The sequence below is a fragment of the Herpailurus yagouaroundi genome, unplaced genomic scaffold, assembly GCF_014898765.1.
Source record: "Herpailurus yagouaroundi ecotype Mexico unplaced genomic scaffold, PumYag 253, whole genome shotgun sequence".
NCBI classification, from domain to species: domain Eukaryota; kingdom Metazoa; phylum Chordata; class Mammalia; order Carnivora; family Felidae; genus Herpailurus; species Herpailurus yagouaroundi.
In genome coordinates, this window is record NW_024412470.1 from 8,983,161 (window position 1) to 9,004,261 (window position 21,101).

Here is a 21,101-nt window from a genome sequence, read left to right on the forward strand (position 1 = left end):
AGTTCCATAGGAATGTACATTTATTCTTACTAAAAAGGAAGCTGAATAAATTTGGTAGTAAGGCAGTACTCGTGAGAAATTATTAAAACTAAGTGTTTAAATAAAGACACACAATCTAAATATCTGAACCCACCGCTTCAACACCCCCAAACCCCTTCCTTCTGAGAACAGACAGACTCTCACGGAGGAACCAAAGCCCACAGATGGAGCCACCATAAATGAGTGATGCATCAAAGCCCATTCCAGGGCACAGCAACAGAAGCAAGCCGACCCTCATGGCCCTCACAGGACGTTAATGACAAGAAATCACAGCCCAAACAAATGCAGTTTTAGTTTCCAATTAAATTCTGTATCCAGGGGCACCTGGGTGGCTCAGTCGGGCAAGTATCCAACTTCGGCTCAGGTCACGATCTCGCACTTTGCGAGCTGGGGCCCCGCGTCAGGCTCTGTGCTGTCAGTGCAGGGCCCACTTTGGATCCCCCGTCTCCATCTCTCTGCCTCTCCTCTGCTCGTGCACGCACGCACGCACGCTTGCTCTCTCTCTCTCTCTCTCTCAAAAATACACAGACATTTAAAATAAAAGTCCTAGAAGGCAGGGATCATGCCTTCCTTAGTCACAACTTATTCCAAGACAGGTGTAGCACCTGGCACCCAGCAGGTGCACAGGCCATTTGGAGAACAAGTGCCTGGATGAATAAAGTACAGAAAAAACAGGGAGCTCCTGTTTTCACCAGGGAAGTGTAACAACAGTGATATTCAGCAGGATGAATCTGGCAGCACTTAGGGCAGATCTGATGTAGAGAATCATAAGTCAAGGAAGAAACTTAGCAAGTTTTTTCGGGGCGCCTGGGTGGCGCAGTCGGTTAAGCGTCCGACTTCGGCCAGGTCACGATCTCGTGATCTGTGAGTTCGAGCCCCGCGTCAGGCTCTGGGCTGATGGCTCGGAGCCTGGAGCCTGTTTCCGATTCTGTGTCTCCCTCTCTCTCTGCCCCTCCCCCGCTCATGATCTGTCTCTCTCTGTCCCAAAAATAAATAAACGTTGAAAAAAAAAATTAAAAAAAAGAAACTTAGCAAGTTTTTGGTACAATCCACGAGCATCACAGAATTTCGGGACAGAAAAGGGTGGTTATGAACAGTGCTACTGACTTTTAAAAAATCCTAACATTAACTTGGTGACTGGACACCAGGATTATCTAAACAAAGTCCAAAATTTCAACTCTTTGTGATAGAAAGTGATGATGCCATCATATGAAGACATCGGGAAGAAATGGAGTAAAAGGGAAAGAGAGAAAGGGCAGAGGGGAAAGAAAAAGTGAGGAGGAGGAAGGCTGCTGGAAGATGCTGGGTGTCATGTGGATGTCACTCTGAAAATGTTATTTTTGTCGAGGCGGGCAAGCCCACGGAAAATATCCAGCAGGCAGTTACGAAAAAGAGCACAGTTGAGGTCACTGGACAGAACAGGAAGCCCGTGAGAAAACCCGTCCAAATAAAGGTGGTAACTGGAAGCAGAAGAGGTAGGTATCTCTGGGAAAAAAGGATATTGAAGGAAAAAAGGAATGTGAAGATCATTAGGGTCCCAGAGAATCGCACACAGCATGACTGGGCCACCGCAGTGCATCTCTTCCTTTCCACGGAGGGTGCTTATGAAAGAAGCTAAAAGGAGCTCTTTGGCAAAATGCATCGTGATTCACCAAGGATTTAGACGACCCATCCTGTTCAGAACCAACGGATATCACAGTGCAGACTGGGTAAAGGTTAGAACCACCAGGCACCTTCAACAACTATCTCCGAAGTTTTGATCAGAGGTTCTCTGCCAGTCTGAAGGAAGAAAAACTTAACGCAGCAAAGGGCCCAATTCTAGTCAACATTCTCATTCTGGAGAAAAAGGCATGTTGGTCAAGTGTGCGGGTGACAGCTAAGCCACGAAAAACAGTTAATGTGAGTGATACAAAGATTTCAAACGACCCTGATCCTTTGAAATCCACACTGAAGGAAATAAATGAAGCCTTGAAAAAATAGTAATAAAATTCTAAATTAAAAGTTCCAAGAAATGGCTGCATTAAAGTACGGGGAGACATTTTAACTAGGCAGAACTACATGTGGAAACGATAGGGGTCATTTAATTGATCACCAGCTCAATATGAGCCAAGGGCAAGCTGTTGCTCTAAAAATCCAAGCCAGGATCACACTTCATTAACAGGAGCGCTGTGCTCGGGGGCTGGCCACACCATTATCTGGAAGGCTATGTTTAGAACCAGGTCCTACATTTTAAACAGAATAGTGGCAAGCAGGAAACGGGGCGGAGTGGGGGGGAGAGACAGTAAACAGGATAGTAATGAATCTGAAAATTAAGCTATATAAAGAGTGGCTGGAAAACTGGGGCTCATTAACCCAGATGAGAAGGCTGAAGGAACCCATGGTCATTATCCTCAAATGTCTGCAGTGATATTAAGCAGAGGAGGATACAGATTTGTTCCAGAGAGATCTTGGTTCACTAGACTACAGAAATTATATTCTAAACTAAAAACGACAAGTAACATTTTAACAACCAAAGCTGTCCTGGTAAAACAGCTTGGGTGGTTATGGGCTCTGTGATACTGAAAACAATGAAGCGGAACCTATCAGTGGTTCTCAAAAGCCACAATAAAAAGTTCCAGTCTGTGGACCCCGTTGCTGAGGATTCTAATTCAGGACATCTGGGTGAGGGGTTGTGTTTGTTTTGCAATTCCTCTTTGAATTGTAATGCAGAGCCAGTTTTAGCAATTTCATGCTAGAGGACCATCCAAGTTTACAAATATTTATGAAAAGCACACTACATAGAAGGCACCCGCCTAGGCACGGTTTCATGTACAATGATAAAAAATACATGATTGCTGCTGTCGAGAAACTTGAAATGTTACTGGCCAGACATCTCTGCGTTGCACACAGTAACATAAGGCAAGCAGGGCTGAGGGGCAGGAAGTCCTCCCACAGTAACTGCTTCACTAACTGTGCTTGACCCTGTGATACCAAGTAAATATGAATTGATTGATTTGGTTAAGAAGGAGGATTAAGGATCTCCTCTAAGATCTTTGTAAGCCACATTTTAGACATAAACAGAGGGACAAAGGCTGAGTCTTGGTGCATATCCAGGTAAGAGGCAGGAAAAAGAGAAGCCGTTGAAAGGTAGAAAGAAAAGGGAAGGGCAGAAAAAGTCAGGGCAGCGCACTGGGCAGACAGGCACAGGGAAACACAGCCCTTGTCCTTTCCTTTCTTGCTTCCCTCCCTCCGCAGTGGCCTCAAGACAGCCTTCAGTGTATGCACATGCACACCTACAAGTGGCCGTGCAACAACCTCTTTCAAGGACAGAACAGTCCCGAGAACAGGTGAGGGGCGTGTCTGCAGTGGCTTTTAGCATTCTGAGTCCTTGCAAACTGGATGCGGATGGTGGAAGGTAGTGACAGCAAGTATTTAAACATTTTTCAGGTACCAGGTTTTAGGAAACCTTGATCCAATATGGCAATATAAGGTGAAGGTAAGGTGAAGAAGGTAAGGTGAAGAAGAGTAAGAAAAAAAAAAAAAAGAGGTCATGGGATTTTACAAAGGGCTGTTTTCAGTGATTTCTGGTAGCAGTTTGGGCCAGTCTTGAGCATATAGGTCAAACTTCAAAAGTGAAGAGAAGATGAGGGGCTCCTGGGTGGCTCAGTCGGTTGAGCATCCGACTTCAGCTCAGGTCATGATCTCGCGGTTCACGAGTTGAAGCCCCACGTCGGGGTCTCTGCTGACAGCTCGGAGCCTGGAGCCTGCCTCGGATTCTGTGTCTCCTTCTCTCTCTGCCCCTCCCCTACTTGTGCTCTTTCTCTCTCAAAAATAAAAAAAAAAAAAACATTAAAAAAAAAAAGATTAAGAGATAATGAGCTCTAATAAACACATCAGAATAGATTACTTCTTTGAGACATCAGCAGTTAAGAAAAGGACAGAAGGTAAACACTTTGTTTGGCACCACACCGACGTTTTGGAAGACACAAACGTGGAAGTCAAGATGTCTGTCCTCATTAAACTTGGAACTATGTACGAAATAAAATAAATACGCTGAAACAAGCAAAGAATAAAACCAGTAACTTACTTTCAGGATTTGTGATAAAGATACCATTAAAAGTCTCCTCACACAGGGACTAACCTAAGCTATTTCATTTCACGTAACAACTCAAACACACTGAACACTGATGATAAATCATTTCGAGAGAAACTTTTTAGAGGACATTACTTACAATCATTATGCAAGTGTACTTATCAAAAAATGGTCAGAGCCTTTCGGGAGCACCTGCTCTTACTGCAGTCAGGCCAGGGGGAAAGACCAGTGAAGAAAAGGTACGAAGGAGACAGACAAACACACACAGGTGAATGGAGACAGAACCCAAGGACGCAGGAGGTCAAGTTCTGCTTCAGAGAACGGACAGATCCTGACGATGAGGGTGACGGAACTGCCACTGTGAGCTGGTAGACGATGTGAAATTCACTTGTGAGCACACACTCACCTGGGACTTCAGTCTCTCCCTTTCGGTGGCATCTTTCAGTTGCTGAATTCCCAATTTAATCTTCTGGATTTCTTGGTTAATTGTGGTTACTCGCTCATAGACAGCTCCTCTTTTTTCTTGAACTTTATTGCAATCTCTAAAGGAAAACAGAGACTGCTAAATTTTAATTCCACTCAAGCATCAGAAAAGGAAAACATTAACTCTAATACTGACTCCGAAGTGATCGCATCGATTTGTTTGACAAACCTAAACCCCTTCTCAAGACATAAAAGCAAATGAATGCAGGGGCGCCTGGGTGGCACAGTCGGTTAAGCATCCGACTTCAGCCAGGTCACGATCTCGCGGTCCGTGAGTTCGAGCCCCACGTCGGGCTCTGGGCTGATGGCTCAGAGCCTGGAGCCTGTTTCTGATTCTGTGTCTCCCTCTCTCTCTGCCCCTCCCCCGTTCATGCTCTATCTCTCTCTGTCCCAAAAATAAATAAACGTTGAAAAAAAAAAGCAAATGGATGCAAACTCCGTGTGGTGCAGCCCCCGAGGGCTATTATTCAAAGCGGAGACTTGAAGTTACACTCCCCCAGGTGTCTTCACTCCTGTACTACGGGTGGGGATGTGAATCAGTACAACTTTTCTGCAAGGCGGATTGGTCACAAATACAAAATCCACCGGTTCTGCCCTTTTTCTTCATCTGCATGAGGAAGAACAAAGGAAATCTTCACCATATACAGGCTGAAACATGGATCTTATGGGCATACGTGCGGTGCGTACTCTAAAAATACAGTCTCTGGGCACCTGGGTGGCTGAGTCAGTTAAGTGTCTGACTTGGGCTCAGGTCATGATCTCGTGGTTCATGGGTGGGGGCCCCGCGTCGGGCTCTACGCTGACAGCTCGGAGCCTGGAGCCTGCTTCGGATTCTGTGTCTCCGTCTCTCTCTGCCCCTCCCTGGCTCACACTCTGTCTCTCTTGCTCTCCAAAATAAATAAATATTAAATAAACAAACAAACAAAAGGGAACTGACTGGAAGCACACTGGCTAACAACAATAACATGCTTACTGAAGTATTAATTCTTACTAGATTAAAAAACGGGGGCAACCTTTTCTCAAAACAAAACATGGATGCTATAATGCCATAGCCCAGCTGGACTGTAAGACGGGCCAGGCGGTTCATCTTCCGAGAGGGCACGGAAATGAGCAGAGATACCAGAGGCCCTTCTGGAGAACCAGGCAAAGCAAACACTAGTGTGATGTACGGAAAAGGAAAAACCGAGGACCTACAACATCTCTCCATCCACACACAGCATTAGGAGATTCATAATGAATTCATCTCTGGTCACCCAAAGGCGGAACCCCTTTTTGAGATTACAGGAGCTTTGGAATCTTAGGGAGGTGACAACATGCTAGCTTTCCCCGCTTATTTTCTCTAACACATTGAAGTGACAATGACTCCATACTCAATCACCGTGCGTTTGTACTGCTTGACGTCCTCGTGCTTCTTATTTATTTTGAATTGTGCTGTGGCAAGTTTTTCCTTCTTCCCAATCATCAGTCTTTTGAAGGAATTTTCTTCAGTCTTCAGTTTCTTCAGTTCTGACTCATCACTCTCAATTTGGTCCTCCAAGTTCAGACTCTGCATTTTACCACAAGGACGTAAAGTCAATACAACCCATTAGGATTTACAAACAAGAGGAGTGTCTATTTCTTGGATGAGCTCTACGAAGATACAGTTGGAAGATGAGAAAAACCCGGACCGTCCGGAGGGCATGGGAAGGCGCCGGGGACCCTGGGAAAGGACGGGACACCTGGCGAGGGGTCCGTACGGGGTCGCTCATCAGTGAGGATGAGGACAGAGCCGTGTGATAGGAGGACCGGCCGAGAGGCTGTGCCGAGGGCGCTGGGCCTGAGCTAAGGTAGGAGGAACAAGGAGAAAGGGGAAGTGCAAGGAACTGTTACAGCGGGTGCACCTCAATCTTTTCTTGCTGACTCCAGACGGCAGATAAGGGAGTACGTGCTTGGGAAAGATTACCCCAGGCAACCTCACCTTCTACCCCTCTCTTCCCTCAAAGAAGAAGTCCTTTGTCAAATGCAAAGTTAGTGATCCTGGGGACAGTCTGGATTACTATGATAGAGTGAAGATGTGAAAAAGGATTTTCAAGCTTCCAGCCTGAGAAACTTAAGTAACATTAGTATACCTCTGGAGCCCCAGAGCAGGGCCTACATTGTAAACCTAAATCTCCTTATAGACCCCAGGGATGGCGCATTTGCAACTGTTAGTACAGGTTTAAAATTCCATTACTTTTTTCCCCAAAATACACATGGCAATATGCCATGTTACTTAATTTATTATTCATCTCATCTGAAAGTTTAACATAGGCCTTCCCACTACTGTGTGCAACAAGAAAACTTTTGGGGCGCCTGGGTGGCTCCGTCGGGTAAGCATCCAACTCAATCTCGGCTCAGATCATGATCTCACGGTGCGGGAGATCGAGCCCCATGTTAGGCTCTGTGCTGACAGCTCAGAATCTGCTTGGGATTCTCTGTCTCCCTCTCTCTGCCCCTCCCCGACTTGTTCTCTCTTTCTCTCTCTCTCTCTCAAAAATAAAATAAGGTAAGTATTTAAAAACAAAAAAAGAAGAAGAATGTTTCGTTGCCCAGCATACACTGCCACATCTATTATTCTCTAGAATGACCTTGCTTTTCTTTAGGAAAATAGTAACAAAAAGTAAAAGCAAATCCAAGCAACTATAGTAAACCATGACATAATAAAAGCATTAAAATGCTACATAATACAAACCTCCTTTAAGATGTTGGTTAACTTTTCCCTATTATCTGCAAGGTCCTGTATTTTCTTCTGATATAACTGTACCTCCAGCTGACATGAAGGCAAGCACTCAACTGAGTCTCTGTAGATTTCGTATTTTTCCATCACTTCTTGCTTTGAGAGAGAAAACAAAACACATAAAAGCCAGTGTGATAGTCTCCTTTATGAAACTGCAGTACTGTGTTTGCTATTAAATAATTTCTGCACTTAATACTGAAAGCTTAAGAGCAGAGAACAATTAAGTTTCTGGGTCAGGGAGAAAGCACTATTACTGACACGTGTCTAAGTACATACAATTATGCTTCCTAATTGCCAGATATCCTTGCACAATGGAGAACTGCCACAATTTTACTAAATCACTCACTGAAGTACCTTCCAAAGGTTATTCATGGTGAGTTTAAAAGAGTTCGTGTCTGCTAATATTCAAACTACTCCTAATTACTCCTGGGCAATCGTATTACCAATGATAATCTTCCTGTTCATCTTTCTAATAACCATTGCTGCAGCAGATTCTTTTTAAAAGATTAATTCGTCTCCTGAAATTAGAAAATGAGCATGTTTACTACAACCCCTGGAACAACAGGCTTCCTTTCCTTCTCCCAGGGGCCCGGTCCCCATCCCCGCCCACCTTATTGGCCAACTGGACTTTGTCCTCAGTGAAACGCTTCATCAGATGACTGCTCACTTTTCTCTTGTCTTTTTCTTCCCAATTTGTAAATACTTTTGCATCTCTGAGTGTCACAGATATAACCTCTTTACCTCTCATGCACTATAAACATGTTCCATAGGTCTTCTTTTCTCTACAGATTTGGATTTCCTATCTTAATTTAAAAAAAAAAATCTAGCCCAGTTCAAGATTATACAAATGTTCTCCTAAAATTTCTAAAATTAAGTTTTAATCCACATAGAATTTACTTTTGTAACTGGCACAAGGTGTAGACCCAGCTCCCTTTTCTTCTAAATGAGTGGCCAACTGAGCCAGAACTGTTTACTAAATAAACTACACTTTTCTCTTAAATACCCAGATCTATCTGTTGGCTTTCATTTCCGTTCTGCTGTCTATTCCTGTAACAGGATCTTAATGATCAGGAATGGCTGGAATAACGAATTCAGAGATAAACCAGAAATGTTCCTTTCATGGAGTTTAAAAACCCTGCCTCACAAAGGATGCTAAATTGTCCACCCACTTCCACTTCTGTCCCTGTCCACTTCCATCCATCTCCCACAGTGACCCATCATCTTTTTAAACATACATTATATCACGTTCCAACATCCCCCTTTTAAACCAGCCAGTGGTATGCCCCGCTCCCACAGTAAAATCCAGCACCTGAAAAATCTGCCTGGTGCCAGTTTTTCTATCATCACCTCATGCCATTCCCCTTCTTACGTTTAAGGTGTTATTCTTTGAGTACACCTTGCTCCCTTCTACCTCAAAGAATTTGCAAATGCTGTTCCCACTCCTCAGATGCTCTTCCATGCATTTAGTAGGATAAACATTGTTTATCCTTCAGACGTCAACATCAATTTCTACTTCCTTCCCCCTCTACTCCCAGAGTTCCAAAATATTAAATTAGACCACCATCATTGCATTATTTCAAAGAACCCCATATTATTTTGTTTGTTTCTCTTTTTGGCACTTTTTAAAAAGTATTTTTAGAACAGTTTTAGGTTCACAGTAAAACTGAGCAGCAGGTACAGGGATTTCCCATGTACTTCCTACCCCAACACACGCACACCCTACGCATTTTCATAATACATATTATAATCTGTAATTATGTAATTGATTATAAACTTAATACCTTTCTCCATCATATAAAGTAAGCAGGTCTCACAAGGACAAAGAATTTCTATTTTGATCATCCAGGACAAGGTCTCAAAACTTTGTTGTATAATTGAACAAATGTCTTAAAAGTGTACTTCCTTTCCCTACACCTGCTTTAGAGAAGAGCTGTATCTTAGAGACAAGGGCAAGAAGCTTAAGAAAAAAGGAAGTGTAGACAAACTGGGTACCACAAAGCTAACACACCATTAAGCAAGAGTTGCTAAAAAGAAAAAATACATATAGAGAAAAGCATTAAAATTTTTTAAATAAAAAGGAAATTCACCCTGGAATTTTTAAGTTTCTGGACGGTATCTTTCATTTTTTCTTTATAATTCTTTAGTTTCTCTGGAGAATCCACAATTTTTGTTTTCAAACTCTCTTGCACTTCTTTCAAAGAAACTACGGACAATTTTAGTTCATTCTGTTGAGAAAACATATTTATATTAGATACAGTAATAAAACTGGTAACTTACCATTATGACAACGGAAAAGCACAAAGGAACGGGGTCTCTGCTCGCCGTGGTGGGGGCAGCTGTACAACTACGACCCTGTCACTCGCCTGCGTATTTGCTCCCATTCGTCTGTGGGCCGAAGACCCAGCCCCTGAGCAGGACATTCAAGGCCCTTCGCCGTGTACCCCTCCCATCCTCGCCAGGGTCCTCTTCCGCCAGGGCCCCGCTCTACCTACAACCTGCTAACGCCAGGCCTAGGCTCGGAAGGTGCCAGCGATGTCTCTCTGATCAGCACGGTCCTTCTGAAAACCGTCAGCCCTGTGCCGCCTGTGAGCTCCATTAATCCTTGGAAGTCCTGCCCCCACTGCCTTTACGTCCTTCTATAAACAACACCATCACTGTTCAGGGGACGCTATCCGTATGTACTTCATATGTGTTGCTGACTTTGGCTGGGTGACCTGGAGTTGTGTAAAGTTCTTTTGTGTTCCCAGAGCACACACCAAGCACTAGCACTGAGGGGGTGATCGACACATGCTTGCTGAATTAAAACAAATTTCCTTAGTCTCCCGAATTTCAAACCACCCAGGGAACTGAGGTGAAGGGCATCAGAAAACGCTATTAAAACTTCTCTGTAAGTGTAAGGGCGCCTGGGTGGCTCAGCCAGTTGAACCTCTGACTCTTGATTTCGGCTCAGGTCATGATCTCACGGTTCGTAGGTTCAAGCGCAGAGCCTGCTTGGGATTCTCTCTCTCTCCCTCTCTTTCTGCCCTTCCCCTGTTCATGCTCTTTCTCGCTCTCTCTCAAAATAAATAAATATTAAAAAAAAAAAATCTCTGCAAGTCTAAAATTATATAAAAAGAAAAATATTCACATGAACTTCCTCCCAAAGTATTAGGTGATAAATTACATTTACATTGTTTTGAGACACTCTATGACTCAATGAATCGATACAGAAAGGTCTCCAAGAAATATTAAGTGCAAGAACCAATTACAGATCAACATACAACACGAAACAGAATAGTTTCTACGAAAGCAGAATAATGAAAAAGAAAGACAGCCATATGCCTCTACACAGGTGCACACCATGTCAGGGAAAAGGATGGGAGGGTGTGGCCTGCAGGGTAAGCGGGCCCAGAGAAGAGGGGCTTTGTGTCTCACCCGCCGTCCCTGGTCTCTCCCTGCATATATAAAGATACACACGTTATGCCATTTGAGTATTTCACAACAGGAATGTACTACTGTATGGCTCGTGTCACTTGTCTACAAGTTTTTTTTTTTTTTTAACTAAAAAGGACCACAAATGATCTCACCTTTTTTCCAACTAACTCGGGGAGGCCAAAGTTGAATGTTTGAAACAATGTGTCTGTTATTTTAGCAAACCGCCCCACTGTCTGCTCCTTCATGCTCCACAAAACTAGTGATCACTTTCCTTACAATTGACACTGACTTTCATCACATTTTTTCCCTTTATAAAAAGCTTAGATTGGATACTATAATTACAAAATGATTTCATTTTAATGTAGCTTTAAATGGGACAGAAAGAAATGGATAATAAAACTGAACCACAGCCAATACTACTCAGATAAAAGCCTTTGCTAATAAAAAGAGTGACAGAAAAACAAGGAACATGTTCCACCAAAGTAAATTTCAGGTGGATCTAAAGTGTCAGTGTTAACAGGGAAGCCATAAAAGTACAAGGAGACAATGTGGGATTAAACAAATGAGAAGTGGGACAGTATTTTCTACGTAAAGAATTCAAGCCACAAACCATGAAGCCCATGTCTATATGTTTTACCACATTGAAAACATAAGCCTTCTCATGGGGAAAAAAATGATGAATTTAAAAGACAAATAGTTAATACCCCAAACTCATAAATCTTTAAAAAAAATGAAGTAAGCAGGGTGCCCACGTGGCTCAGTTGGTTGAGCGTCTGGCTTTGGCTCAGGTCATGATCTTACGGTTTATGAGTTCAAGCCCCATGCTGGGCTCTCCACAGACAGCTCGGAGCCTGGAGCCTGCTTCGGATCCTGGGTCTCCCTCTCTCTCTGCCCCTCCCCCTCTCGAGCTCTCAAAAATAAGTAAACATTAAAAAAATAAATTAAAAAAAAAATGAAATGAAATGAAAGGAACACAGATAGCTTACAAAATAAGAAACAACAGTAAACGATTGAATCAAGATGTCGAAATCACTAAGAATAAAAAAAAATCAAAATTAAAATGAGGTGTTTTTTTCCTACAAAACTGACAAAGAGAGCAAACTAAAAACATCCATTTTTGGCAAGAGTGTAGGGAAAAGAACACTCATATTGTATCAGTAGGAATGCAAGTTGATATCTTTTTAGAAGTCAGTTTAGCAAGGTGGATCAATTTTATATACTTTTTCAAGTTTATTTATCTATGTTTGAGAGACAGACAGAGAGAGTGAGCAGGGGAAGGGGAAGGAGAGAGGGAGAGACAGAATCCCAAGCAAGCTACGCACGGTCAGCACAGAGCCCGACGCGGAGCTCGAACTCACAAACCGTGAGATCACGACCTGAGCCAAAACCAAGAGTCAGAGGTTCAAGCGACTGAGCCACCCAGGGGCCCCTCGGTGGGTCGATTTTACACGTGTGTTCCCCTTCACCCAGAAATCCTACATGTGGGAATTTATTCTAAGATGAAGGGCAGCCGGTGCACAAATATCGACGCCCGTACGTGTGTCACACGTACACGCTGCTGTCCAATCGCAGAAAAATTAGAAGCCAGAGGATGTCTATCAACAGGACACTAGAAGTATCTACGTTAGCCCAACGCACAACCATGGGTGGCCATTAAGATGATGAGGATCGACGGTGACGTGCTAACTCTCTACACTCTTTTGTTACGTGAAAGCAGGCAGGTGTGAGGCGTGAAGGGTCTAGCATTCCCCATGAACATTCCCCGTGTACAATCACACGTGCTTGTCCGCAGAGACAAGTGTCATCTGGGACACATCTCAGACTGTGCGGGAGCTTTCAGGTGATTTTCGCTTTCCTCACACATTTCTGTGTTTCCGTTTTTTGACAGTAGTCAGCTATTGTATTTAAATTGAGAAAAGTTCAATTAGTTTCGGTTTAAGGAAAAAGGGAGAAACACGTGACCGTAACAACACACACAGTTCAAACATTCCTCACACAACACAGGCAAACCTTCAGGGCTAGTTATATGAAAAGGAGCTTACCAAACGCTTGGTTTTCTCTGAAATCTCTGACTTCTTTTGGGAATTTCCGTCTTGTAGCACTATCTAAGGAAAAAAGCAAACAACTCTTCTCTAATGATTCAAAATAGATTTAAATTTGCCACTAACATAAAGGTAAGAAAGGAGTTAAATGGATTAGACCATAATATATATACTCAAACTTATCTATTTGTGATACCACTGCTCCAAAACAAATATCTAACAGCTCCTCTACTAAGCAGTCAAGTCCAAATAAGTGCATAAGTACTTATGTCCTAACAACTCAGTAGCCCTTTGAAAAAGCAATATATACACATTGAAAGAAAAAGATGTTTATTTTATTCTCAAATAACCACAACTACTCCCAAATTGGATGTGTGTACCTGTTGCACACCGCACAAATGCACACATCTTGGAATCAGATTGGACTCAGACATTCTCATTTCCTGTTGAGATTTTTTCACGTAGTCCTGGTTTTTTAGCACAGCCAATGTCAAAACCCAGGTTCACAAAGATACGAAAGGAAGGTAATGTGAGTTGTTGGAACTGTGGACTATCTGGAATTGGTGGTTCAAGCAGGGTATGGCAGATGCAGATTATCACTGTTTCCCTTGAAATTTTAAAATATCCTGAAGCACCCCTGCGGGTTTGCTGTGGTGTCCAGGGTGCCACGGGACAGTTTGGGAACAGCGGGAGTAGAAAAAGGGAAATCCTAAAAAACCCTAGTCAACGAGACAGCGTATAACCCTGACAACATGAATAACTAACTCATGGTCAACAGAAGCATACATCCATTCTAAGGGGCACAAGTGGGCACAGCAATGTACCCTGTATCTTTAGCAACTGGAAGTAACATGCCCTTACCCCTCCACACCCACCAAAAAAAAAAAAAAAGCGGTGTTTTTAAATTTTAAGCTAACAACCGTGAAAATAAAACGAGACCTCGCTCACATGGAGTCGGGAGGCCAGGAGGGGGAGCCCTCACCCCGCACCACTCCATGTCAATTACGGGAAGCCTCGGCAACCGCAGGCCCAATGCTGGCAGGAGGTTCATGGCATCTCCGCTGGGAATCAACTCCCCCAACCACCTCGCCACTCAGCCAAGGAGAAGCCACCAGCAGCCTCAACTTCTGCTTTTCCTCCGTGGACTTTCTTTCAAAGTCGCCCCTCCCAACCCCCTCCTTCTCCATAAAGTAACATCGCTCTCCTTGTCCGACTAGCCCTCAGCTCGTGCTCAGCTGATGTGTACCGTGTACCAAGTTGCAACTCTCTGCTCTTCCCACGTAAACCCATTTTTGCTGATAAGATTAAGGGACTGTTTCATTTTTACGGTCAACACAGCTGATACCGTTTTCTGGCGAAACTCTTGATTCAGCGATTGCTGCAGCTCCTGAATGTCATCTGAAAGCTGCTTGAACTCTGCTTGTTCTTCGACCGGAACAGAACTAAACGTAGCGAAATAGATGAAGATGACACATACCAAGTTCTTAACTGTGCAAGGCCAAAACCGTCCCTGTCCTCAAATAACTCAGGTGGAAAAACAAGAAACAAAAAGCTATCTGTTTTCATGTTTCTGAATTCTCAGCCTTTCGTGTGACAGGGGTTTAACATAGATGAGCCGACCTCTACGACACGGAAAATAAAAATCAGATGGGCTCCTTCGGCCGCCCACCACCCGATCCATGGACGGACTCCTCTGCACTCACACCCGCCCCTTCTAACTCGGCTCCTGATACGAGGGGCGGGACATCCCCTTCTGTTGGTGCCGGTGCCTGCCTGGCTGCTCTCCTCCCCTCTCTCTCCTGGATCCCGCATTCCTTTACTCTGCCCGTCCTTCCTAACAGCACTTGCCCACGTAAAGGTCTCTGCCCTGCGCGTGGCTCTCAACTTCGCTTTTGAGACGCGGTCTAGAACTGTGCTTTTTGCTATCACTTCCCTGGCTGCTAGTGCGCTGAATAATCTTGACATATTTTTAACTGGCTATTTGCACGTATTCCTCCGTAAATCCCGTTTTCAACCTTTGCCCATTTTTCTCTCATCCTTTGGCTCCTGGTTTGTACATCTGTGTCTCAGGCTTCGTTAGGGACAGGGCCGTTCTGCTGCATATGCTGGAAATACCTGCTCCTGGTTTGTTACTCATCTTTTCCCTCGGCTCACGCCAAATTTACCTGTTAAATTTTACTACCTGCCTCCTACCCCTAGACTTCACAGCTTCCGGCTGTCTCTAAATCTACACACGGACAGGTGAGAAATGTTCTCCCCGAAGCAGGTCAACTCAAAACTGTCAAGAAATCAGAAGGGATAAAAAAAAAATCCCTCTGCTCAAAGTCTATGTACCCGGCCAAGAAATCACAACTCCTGAATGACTCTCCCCGCTGACCAACAAAGCAAAACAAAGCTCTGTTGAAGGAGTAAAACTTGCCCAGAATTAACAGACCTTAAGGAACAGAGTCCAGTTAGTCCCCTACACTAGTAACTCCGGACACAATTTAGGAGGTAAGTTCACGGCTTTACACATCTCAGGCTAATTTCACTAACCACAAGGATAAAGTTAAAGAATATATTAGGTACGAAGAGTTAGAAAGAAGGAAAGCTAGTTTTTCTTTTTAGAACAGGTAAACTTAGACCGTCTGCTATTTAGTGAGGGCAGTGGGGGAGACCTGAAGGGGACTGCAGGACTGCAAAGTCCTACCCGCGATTCACTCTGCGTCCCGAAACCGTACTCATTCGTAAATCTCCAACTTACTCAAGTCTCTCCAGTTTCATCAATGCCTCCTGGTGTGCAGTATTCAACTGGTGCATTTTGTCCACAGAAGATTTCTGTTAAAGCAAATTTTGTATTAGTGCTTTTCAATATAAACAGCGATGTGTTTAAAAAAACATCTACCGGTTCACACCACAGAATGCTTACCCCTCGTCTTTCACCATCAGAGATAAGAAATTTAAGAGAGAACAGGCATTCGTGATGAGTGAACTAGAAACTTTCTTGTTCACACATAAATGCCAGGTTCCTACCACAGGCAGACACTGTGCTAAGTGCCAGGAACAATACCCAAGAAGACGAAGTTACACTTCGGACTTAACTAGCTCCTTGAAGAGTCAGACACACACACGGAAGACCGCAGAGCAACCTGCTACAGGACTAGATACAATGACACCCAAACCCGACGTGGGTAACGGCTGGGGAGGAGTGTCCCCGGGGCTTCGTAAAACCAACAGATGTTTGAGCTGTGGCTTAAAAAATGAGAAATCAGCCAAGCAAAACTGTATGTTTCTGTGTGTGTTAGCAAATACGTGTGTAAGCTCTGGAGAGTGTGTGATGTTGAGGAAGTATAAGCTTAACGTGATTTGTGCAAGGAAGCACTTACATATACACTCAGTGTAGCTGGAGCTTAAGTTCTAATTGTCTGGTGGTCCTCTGGCAGTCTTCTAAGAATATGATAACCCCACACTGAGGACAGATGGAAACAAATCACACAGATGACCCATAATCTTTCCAAATTCTCTAAATTGTTGACGAAATGAGTTTCCATCTGTTAGAGTGATTCACTTGGCTTGAATCTTGTAACACAATGTTGGGCAAGCTTGATAAACAGAACATCCTTTTAGACTATTTTTTAGAAAGCAAATACAAACCTCAAATATCTAATTAAATAAAAACAGACAGATTCATTACTATTTCTCTTCTCTTACAATTCCTAATATAGGAAAAGGAGCCTCAGCTACAAGAAGAAAACAAAAGGGAACAAAAGTTCCCTAACATGATCAAATAGCAAAGAAAATCTCCTTTTGATAGATGCTTTCCAGTCATTAAAATCTTCAACCTCACATAAATATAAAATAAATTGGGCTCTAACAGCCATATGACAATTAGATACCCACGACAACTATTTCAAAACAGGTTAGTAGCTCAGAAATGATGTTACTGATCTGCTATGTGACCCCAAAATATATTTAAATCTTACGTATTGCCAAAGAAATTCCATGTATGTCTCACGGCACGCTTCTCTGAAGTGAATAAAGTTGATAATGCCACTTAAAAACCGACTTGTTCGTTTTGCCTCTAAAACAGAAAGCAAGACTCCTTAAATAAATCTTGGAGACAATGTGAAAATAAAAATTCATCCTCTCCCACTATATACGTGGCTCAGTTTATAGAATGAAACTGAGAATGTGCTATAATTAGCCAAAGTGCAAAAAAAAATGTGCTCTAATATAAAGATCAGAATGACCTTTGTATTAATAACTAAAAAAGAAAAAAAAATGCAAATCATTTCTGGCTGAGAGAGAATAATAGGGAGCAGATTTACTCTCCCATCTTAAACAACTAGGAAACCAGACAAAATATATGAAGCAACAGATTTTAGACACCGGACAACAGGCACCACAGGACAGCAGTCCCCAAGACAAACGCATGAGTGAAGCCTGTTCATGCACCAGCCTGCTACTTGGGACTTTTCAGGCGGGGAGGGAAGGACACCATCAGAACTCACAGGTCCTGCTCAGTCACAGAGATAGAGTGTGGAGTTTGGAGAGCCCAAGGCAACTAGAATTTACCAGTTCGAGAGGCCTTGGCTCTCCAAACTAATATCTTCCTGACAGCCTTTATTCTATACAGGTATCGTTTGTTCAGGAACACAGAGAAACACATCAGCATTATAAAGGGATGATTTTTAATTTTTTTTAATGTTTATTTATTTTTGAGAGAGAAGACAGAGTGTGAGCAGGGTTGGTGGGGGGGGGGAAGTTGCAGAGAGACAGAGAGAGAAAGAGAGAGAGAGAGAGAGAGACAGACAGACAGAATCGGAAGCAGGCTCCAGGCTCCAAGCTGTCAGCACAGAACCTGATGTGGGGCTCAAACTCATGAACCGTGAGATCATGACCTGAGCAGAAGTGTGAAGCTTAACTGAGACTGAGCCACCCAGGTGCCCCGGGGAAGAATTTCTTTTTAAAGGCCCGAATCAAACTTTTATACTTAAAAAATAAAATATCTGAAATGAAAAATACACCAGATGGGATGAACAGCAGAACAGCCTGAGAGATGGATATATTAGTGAAAATGAAGACAGGACAATCAAACCTATCTACAAGGCCAGAGAGAAAAAATGAATAGAGTATCTATGAGCCGAGAGACATCAAGTAGCATAACAAATGTGTCATCGGAGCCCCACCAAAAGGAGGACTGGCAGAAAAAACTTATAACAGATATCTGAATATTTTCCAAATTTGATAGACACTATAGACATAGGCAAGGAAGTGAGCAAATCTAAGTTGGGTCAGGGGGAACACGACAAAGAGAAATGCCCCAAAAGGCACATCATAATCGAACTGCTAAAAACTTACAATAAGGAGAAAGTCTTATAAGCAACCAGACGGAGGAGAACCAAAAGAGCTAAGTCCAGACTAAATAAGCAAGTGGTTTGGATTATGAACTTTCATGTAGGAAGAGTTGCAAATGCCTTGGGAATTGGAGCGGAGAGGCCCCAGAAGACGTGGGATGCTAGAAGGCGACGTGTCTAGTGGAAAGGTAGACTAGGGAAAGAAAATCTCTCACGCCAGTGAGGAAAATGTCCGGTAACACTATCTCTTAGCCGTATCTCTGGCAAGAAGACAAACACTGAGAATTCTAAACCCGGAGCCGACTACCATAGGGATTTCCGGTTTGAATTCAACTATATATGTGGTCTGAAAACTACCGAAATTAGGAATTAAAAAGTGATCTTTGTCCAATGATAACCCCGGAACAACCGCCAAAGGCAAAAAAGTATCTCAGGAGGGATGTGGCCTCAACCCCAGAAGCAGAAGACCGCAGGACTACTCTGTTAAAGACAGACTGTTGAAGACAAGCTTAAATTTACACTCCTAAGGCACACGTGCATGTGTACATGAGTGCACACACACACGCGCACAACACACACAGAAGAAACAACCTGTCATCAGTGTGTAGGATGCAGCTAAAGCAGGACGAAAGGGAAATTTATAGCACTAAACACCTGTATTAGGAAAGAAGAAAGCTGTCACATACATGTCCTCAGCTTCTACTTAAAAAAAACAAAACAAAACAAAAAACAGTGGAAAAATAAAGAGCAAATCCAAAGAAAGCATGAGAAGAGAAGGAATAACACTAAGCCCAGAAACCAATAAAATAGAGAACAGAAATAAAATACAGAAAAATCAATGAAATCAAAGGCTGGTTCTTCAAAAAGATAAAATTGATAAGCCTCTAGCCAGACGGGTCCGGGAAAAACAAGAGTGAAAAAGAAATGATAAATATTAGAATGAGACAGGGGACTTCACTACTGAGCCCAAAGACTGTTAAAAATGATACAGGAAAATTACGAACAACTTTATGTTAATAAATTGCCAACTTAAATGAAGTGTATAAGTTCCCTAAAAGGGGAAACACCAAAGCTCGCTCAGGAGTTTGGCAATAAACCACCATCATTTGATATTATCAGTGTTCCAGATTTTTCCTATTCTAATAGGTGTGCAGTGTTTGGTCAACTGATTTTTTTACAAAAAGCATTAAGGTTAATTCCATGGGAAAAGAATAATCTTTTCAGGGGCGCCTGGGTGGCTCAGTCAGTTAAGCGTCCAACTCAGCATTTCGACTCAGGTCATGATCTCACAGTTCGCGGGTTTGAGCCCCGCATCGGGCTCCACGCTGGCGGTGCAGAGCCTGCTTGGAGTCTCTCTTTTTTTCTTATTCTCTCTTCCCCTCCTGCGCACTCTAAGTAAATACAGAAACTTTAAAAAAAAAAAAAAAGAATAGTCTTTTAAGCAAGTGGTGCTGGAATAATTTGATGAGTATATGCAAAAAGGAAAAAATATGAACCTTGACCTTACACAATATATAAAAATTCAAGCATTAAATAGTAAAAGCTAAAACTATAATATGCTTAAAGCAAAATATCTGAGTAAATCTTAGCAACCAAGATTTTTTAATAGTACACACAAAAAACTGGTTTTATGAATCATAAAAGAAAAAATTGATCAATTAGAATCTTCAAAATGGAAATATATTTTGCTCTTCAAAAGACACTATTATAAAATTAAAAAGGCAAGTAATAGACGGGCAGAAAATATTTGCATAATACGTATCTGGTAAGTTATGTATTTTCATATCTGAAGAAGCCTTACAATTCAGTAAGACAATTCAAAACATAATTAATTAATTAATTAAACAAACAAACCCAAGCAAATGATTCAAAAAGACACTACACCAGAGAAGATACGTGGATAGTAAATAAGTATATGAAAACATGTTGCTATTAGTCATCAGGGAAATGAGAACTAAAACCATGAGATAAAACTACGTAGCCACTAAAATGGCCAAAATTAAACTTTTCTAATACCAAGCAAGTCAGGAGAGGATATGGAACAACTGAAATGACCAGATGTTGCCGATGGTGCAATGCCGCCACTTTGGCGAACGCTTTGGCAGTTTCCTAAAACAGTAAGTATGTATTTGCCCCATGAACCAGCATTTCTACTGCAAGGTATTTACCCGGAGAAATGAAAACACATGTTCTTACAAAGACTTGTAACCTAACGTTCCGAGCAGCTTTGTTCAAAACGGCCAAAAATTGGAAACAATTCGAATGTCTCTGAACTGGTCCCTGAGTAAATCATTGGGTAAATAAGTTGTGGTTTATACTTTCAAGAGAATATTATTCCAAAATAAAAAGAAACAAAGTACTAATAAATACAATTAACATGGACGAATCTCAAAAGCATTCTAAGTTGAGGAAGCCAAATGCAAACGGCTACGGATAATTTCATTTACATCAAATGTTAGGAAAGTCAAGAAACTACAGTGACAGAAAGCAGCCCAGCAGTCGCAAGGGAAGGGGTGTCGGTCAGAAGTAACCAACTGCAAAGGACCTGAGAGAACTCTCGCAGGGTCATCGAAATCTCTATACGTGACTGTGGCAGTGGCTATACAACTATATACGCCTGTTAAGATTCACTGAATTATACATTTAAAATTGGTGAATTTGTATTTTGTGTAAATTATACATTGATAAACAAAACAAGAAATTACATCAGAGAGAGGAAAAAAACACAGTTTTAAATGGCACACTGAATCTCTTGCAACATAAAATAACTTGACATAGAAATATCAAAGAGTCAGGGATGCCTGGGTGGATTGGCCGGGTAAGCGTCTGACTACAGCTCAGGTCATGATCTCCCAGTTCTTGGGTTCAAGCCCCACACCAGCTTCGCACTGACACTGCAAAGCCTGCTTGGGATTCTCTCTCTCTCTCTCTCTCTCTCTCTCTCTCTCTCTCTCTCTCTC

At 42.5% G+C, this 21,101-nt stretch overlaps 1 protein-coding gene across 4 annotated transcripts in view; it reads right to left on the minus strand.

Moving 5' to 3' along the window:
- The window catches only part of NUF2 (NUF2 component of NDC80 kinetochore complex), a 30,036-nt gene that overhangs the window by 2,059 nt on the left and 6,876 nt on the right, over positions 1-21,101 (minus strand). For 3 of the 4 annotated variants that reach the window (XM_040460902.1, XM_040460903.1, XM_040460904.1), the window contains 8 exons: positions 16,768-16,865; positions 15,549-15,622; positions 14,151-14,247; positions 12,806-12,868; positions 9,437-9,574; positions 7,305-7,445; positions 5,965-6,140; positions 4,518-4,653 (listed from right to left, as the gene is read on the minus strand). In XM_040460902.1, the coding sequence (XP_040316836.1) occupies positions 4,518-4,653; positions 5,965-6,140; positions 7,305-7,445; positions 9,437-9,574; positions 12,806-12,868; positions 14,151-14,247; positions 15,549-15,622; positions 16,768-16,865 (923 nt within the window). Of the gene's footprint in view, positions 1-4,517; positions 4,654-5,964; positions 6,141-7,304; positions 7,446-9,436; positions 9,575-12,805; positions 12,869-14,150; positions 14,248-15,548; positions 15,623-16,767; positions 16,866-21,101 lie in introns of those variants that run through there. The other variant, XM_040460905.1, reaches the window with a different exon arrangement.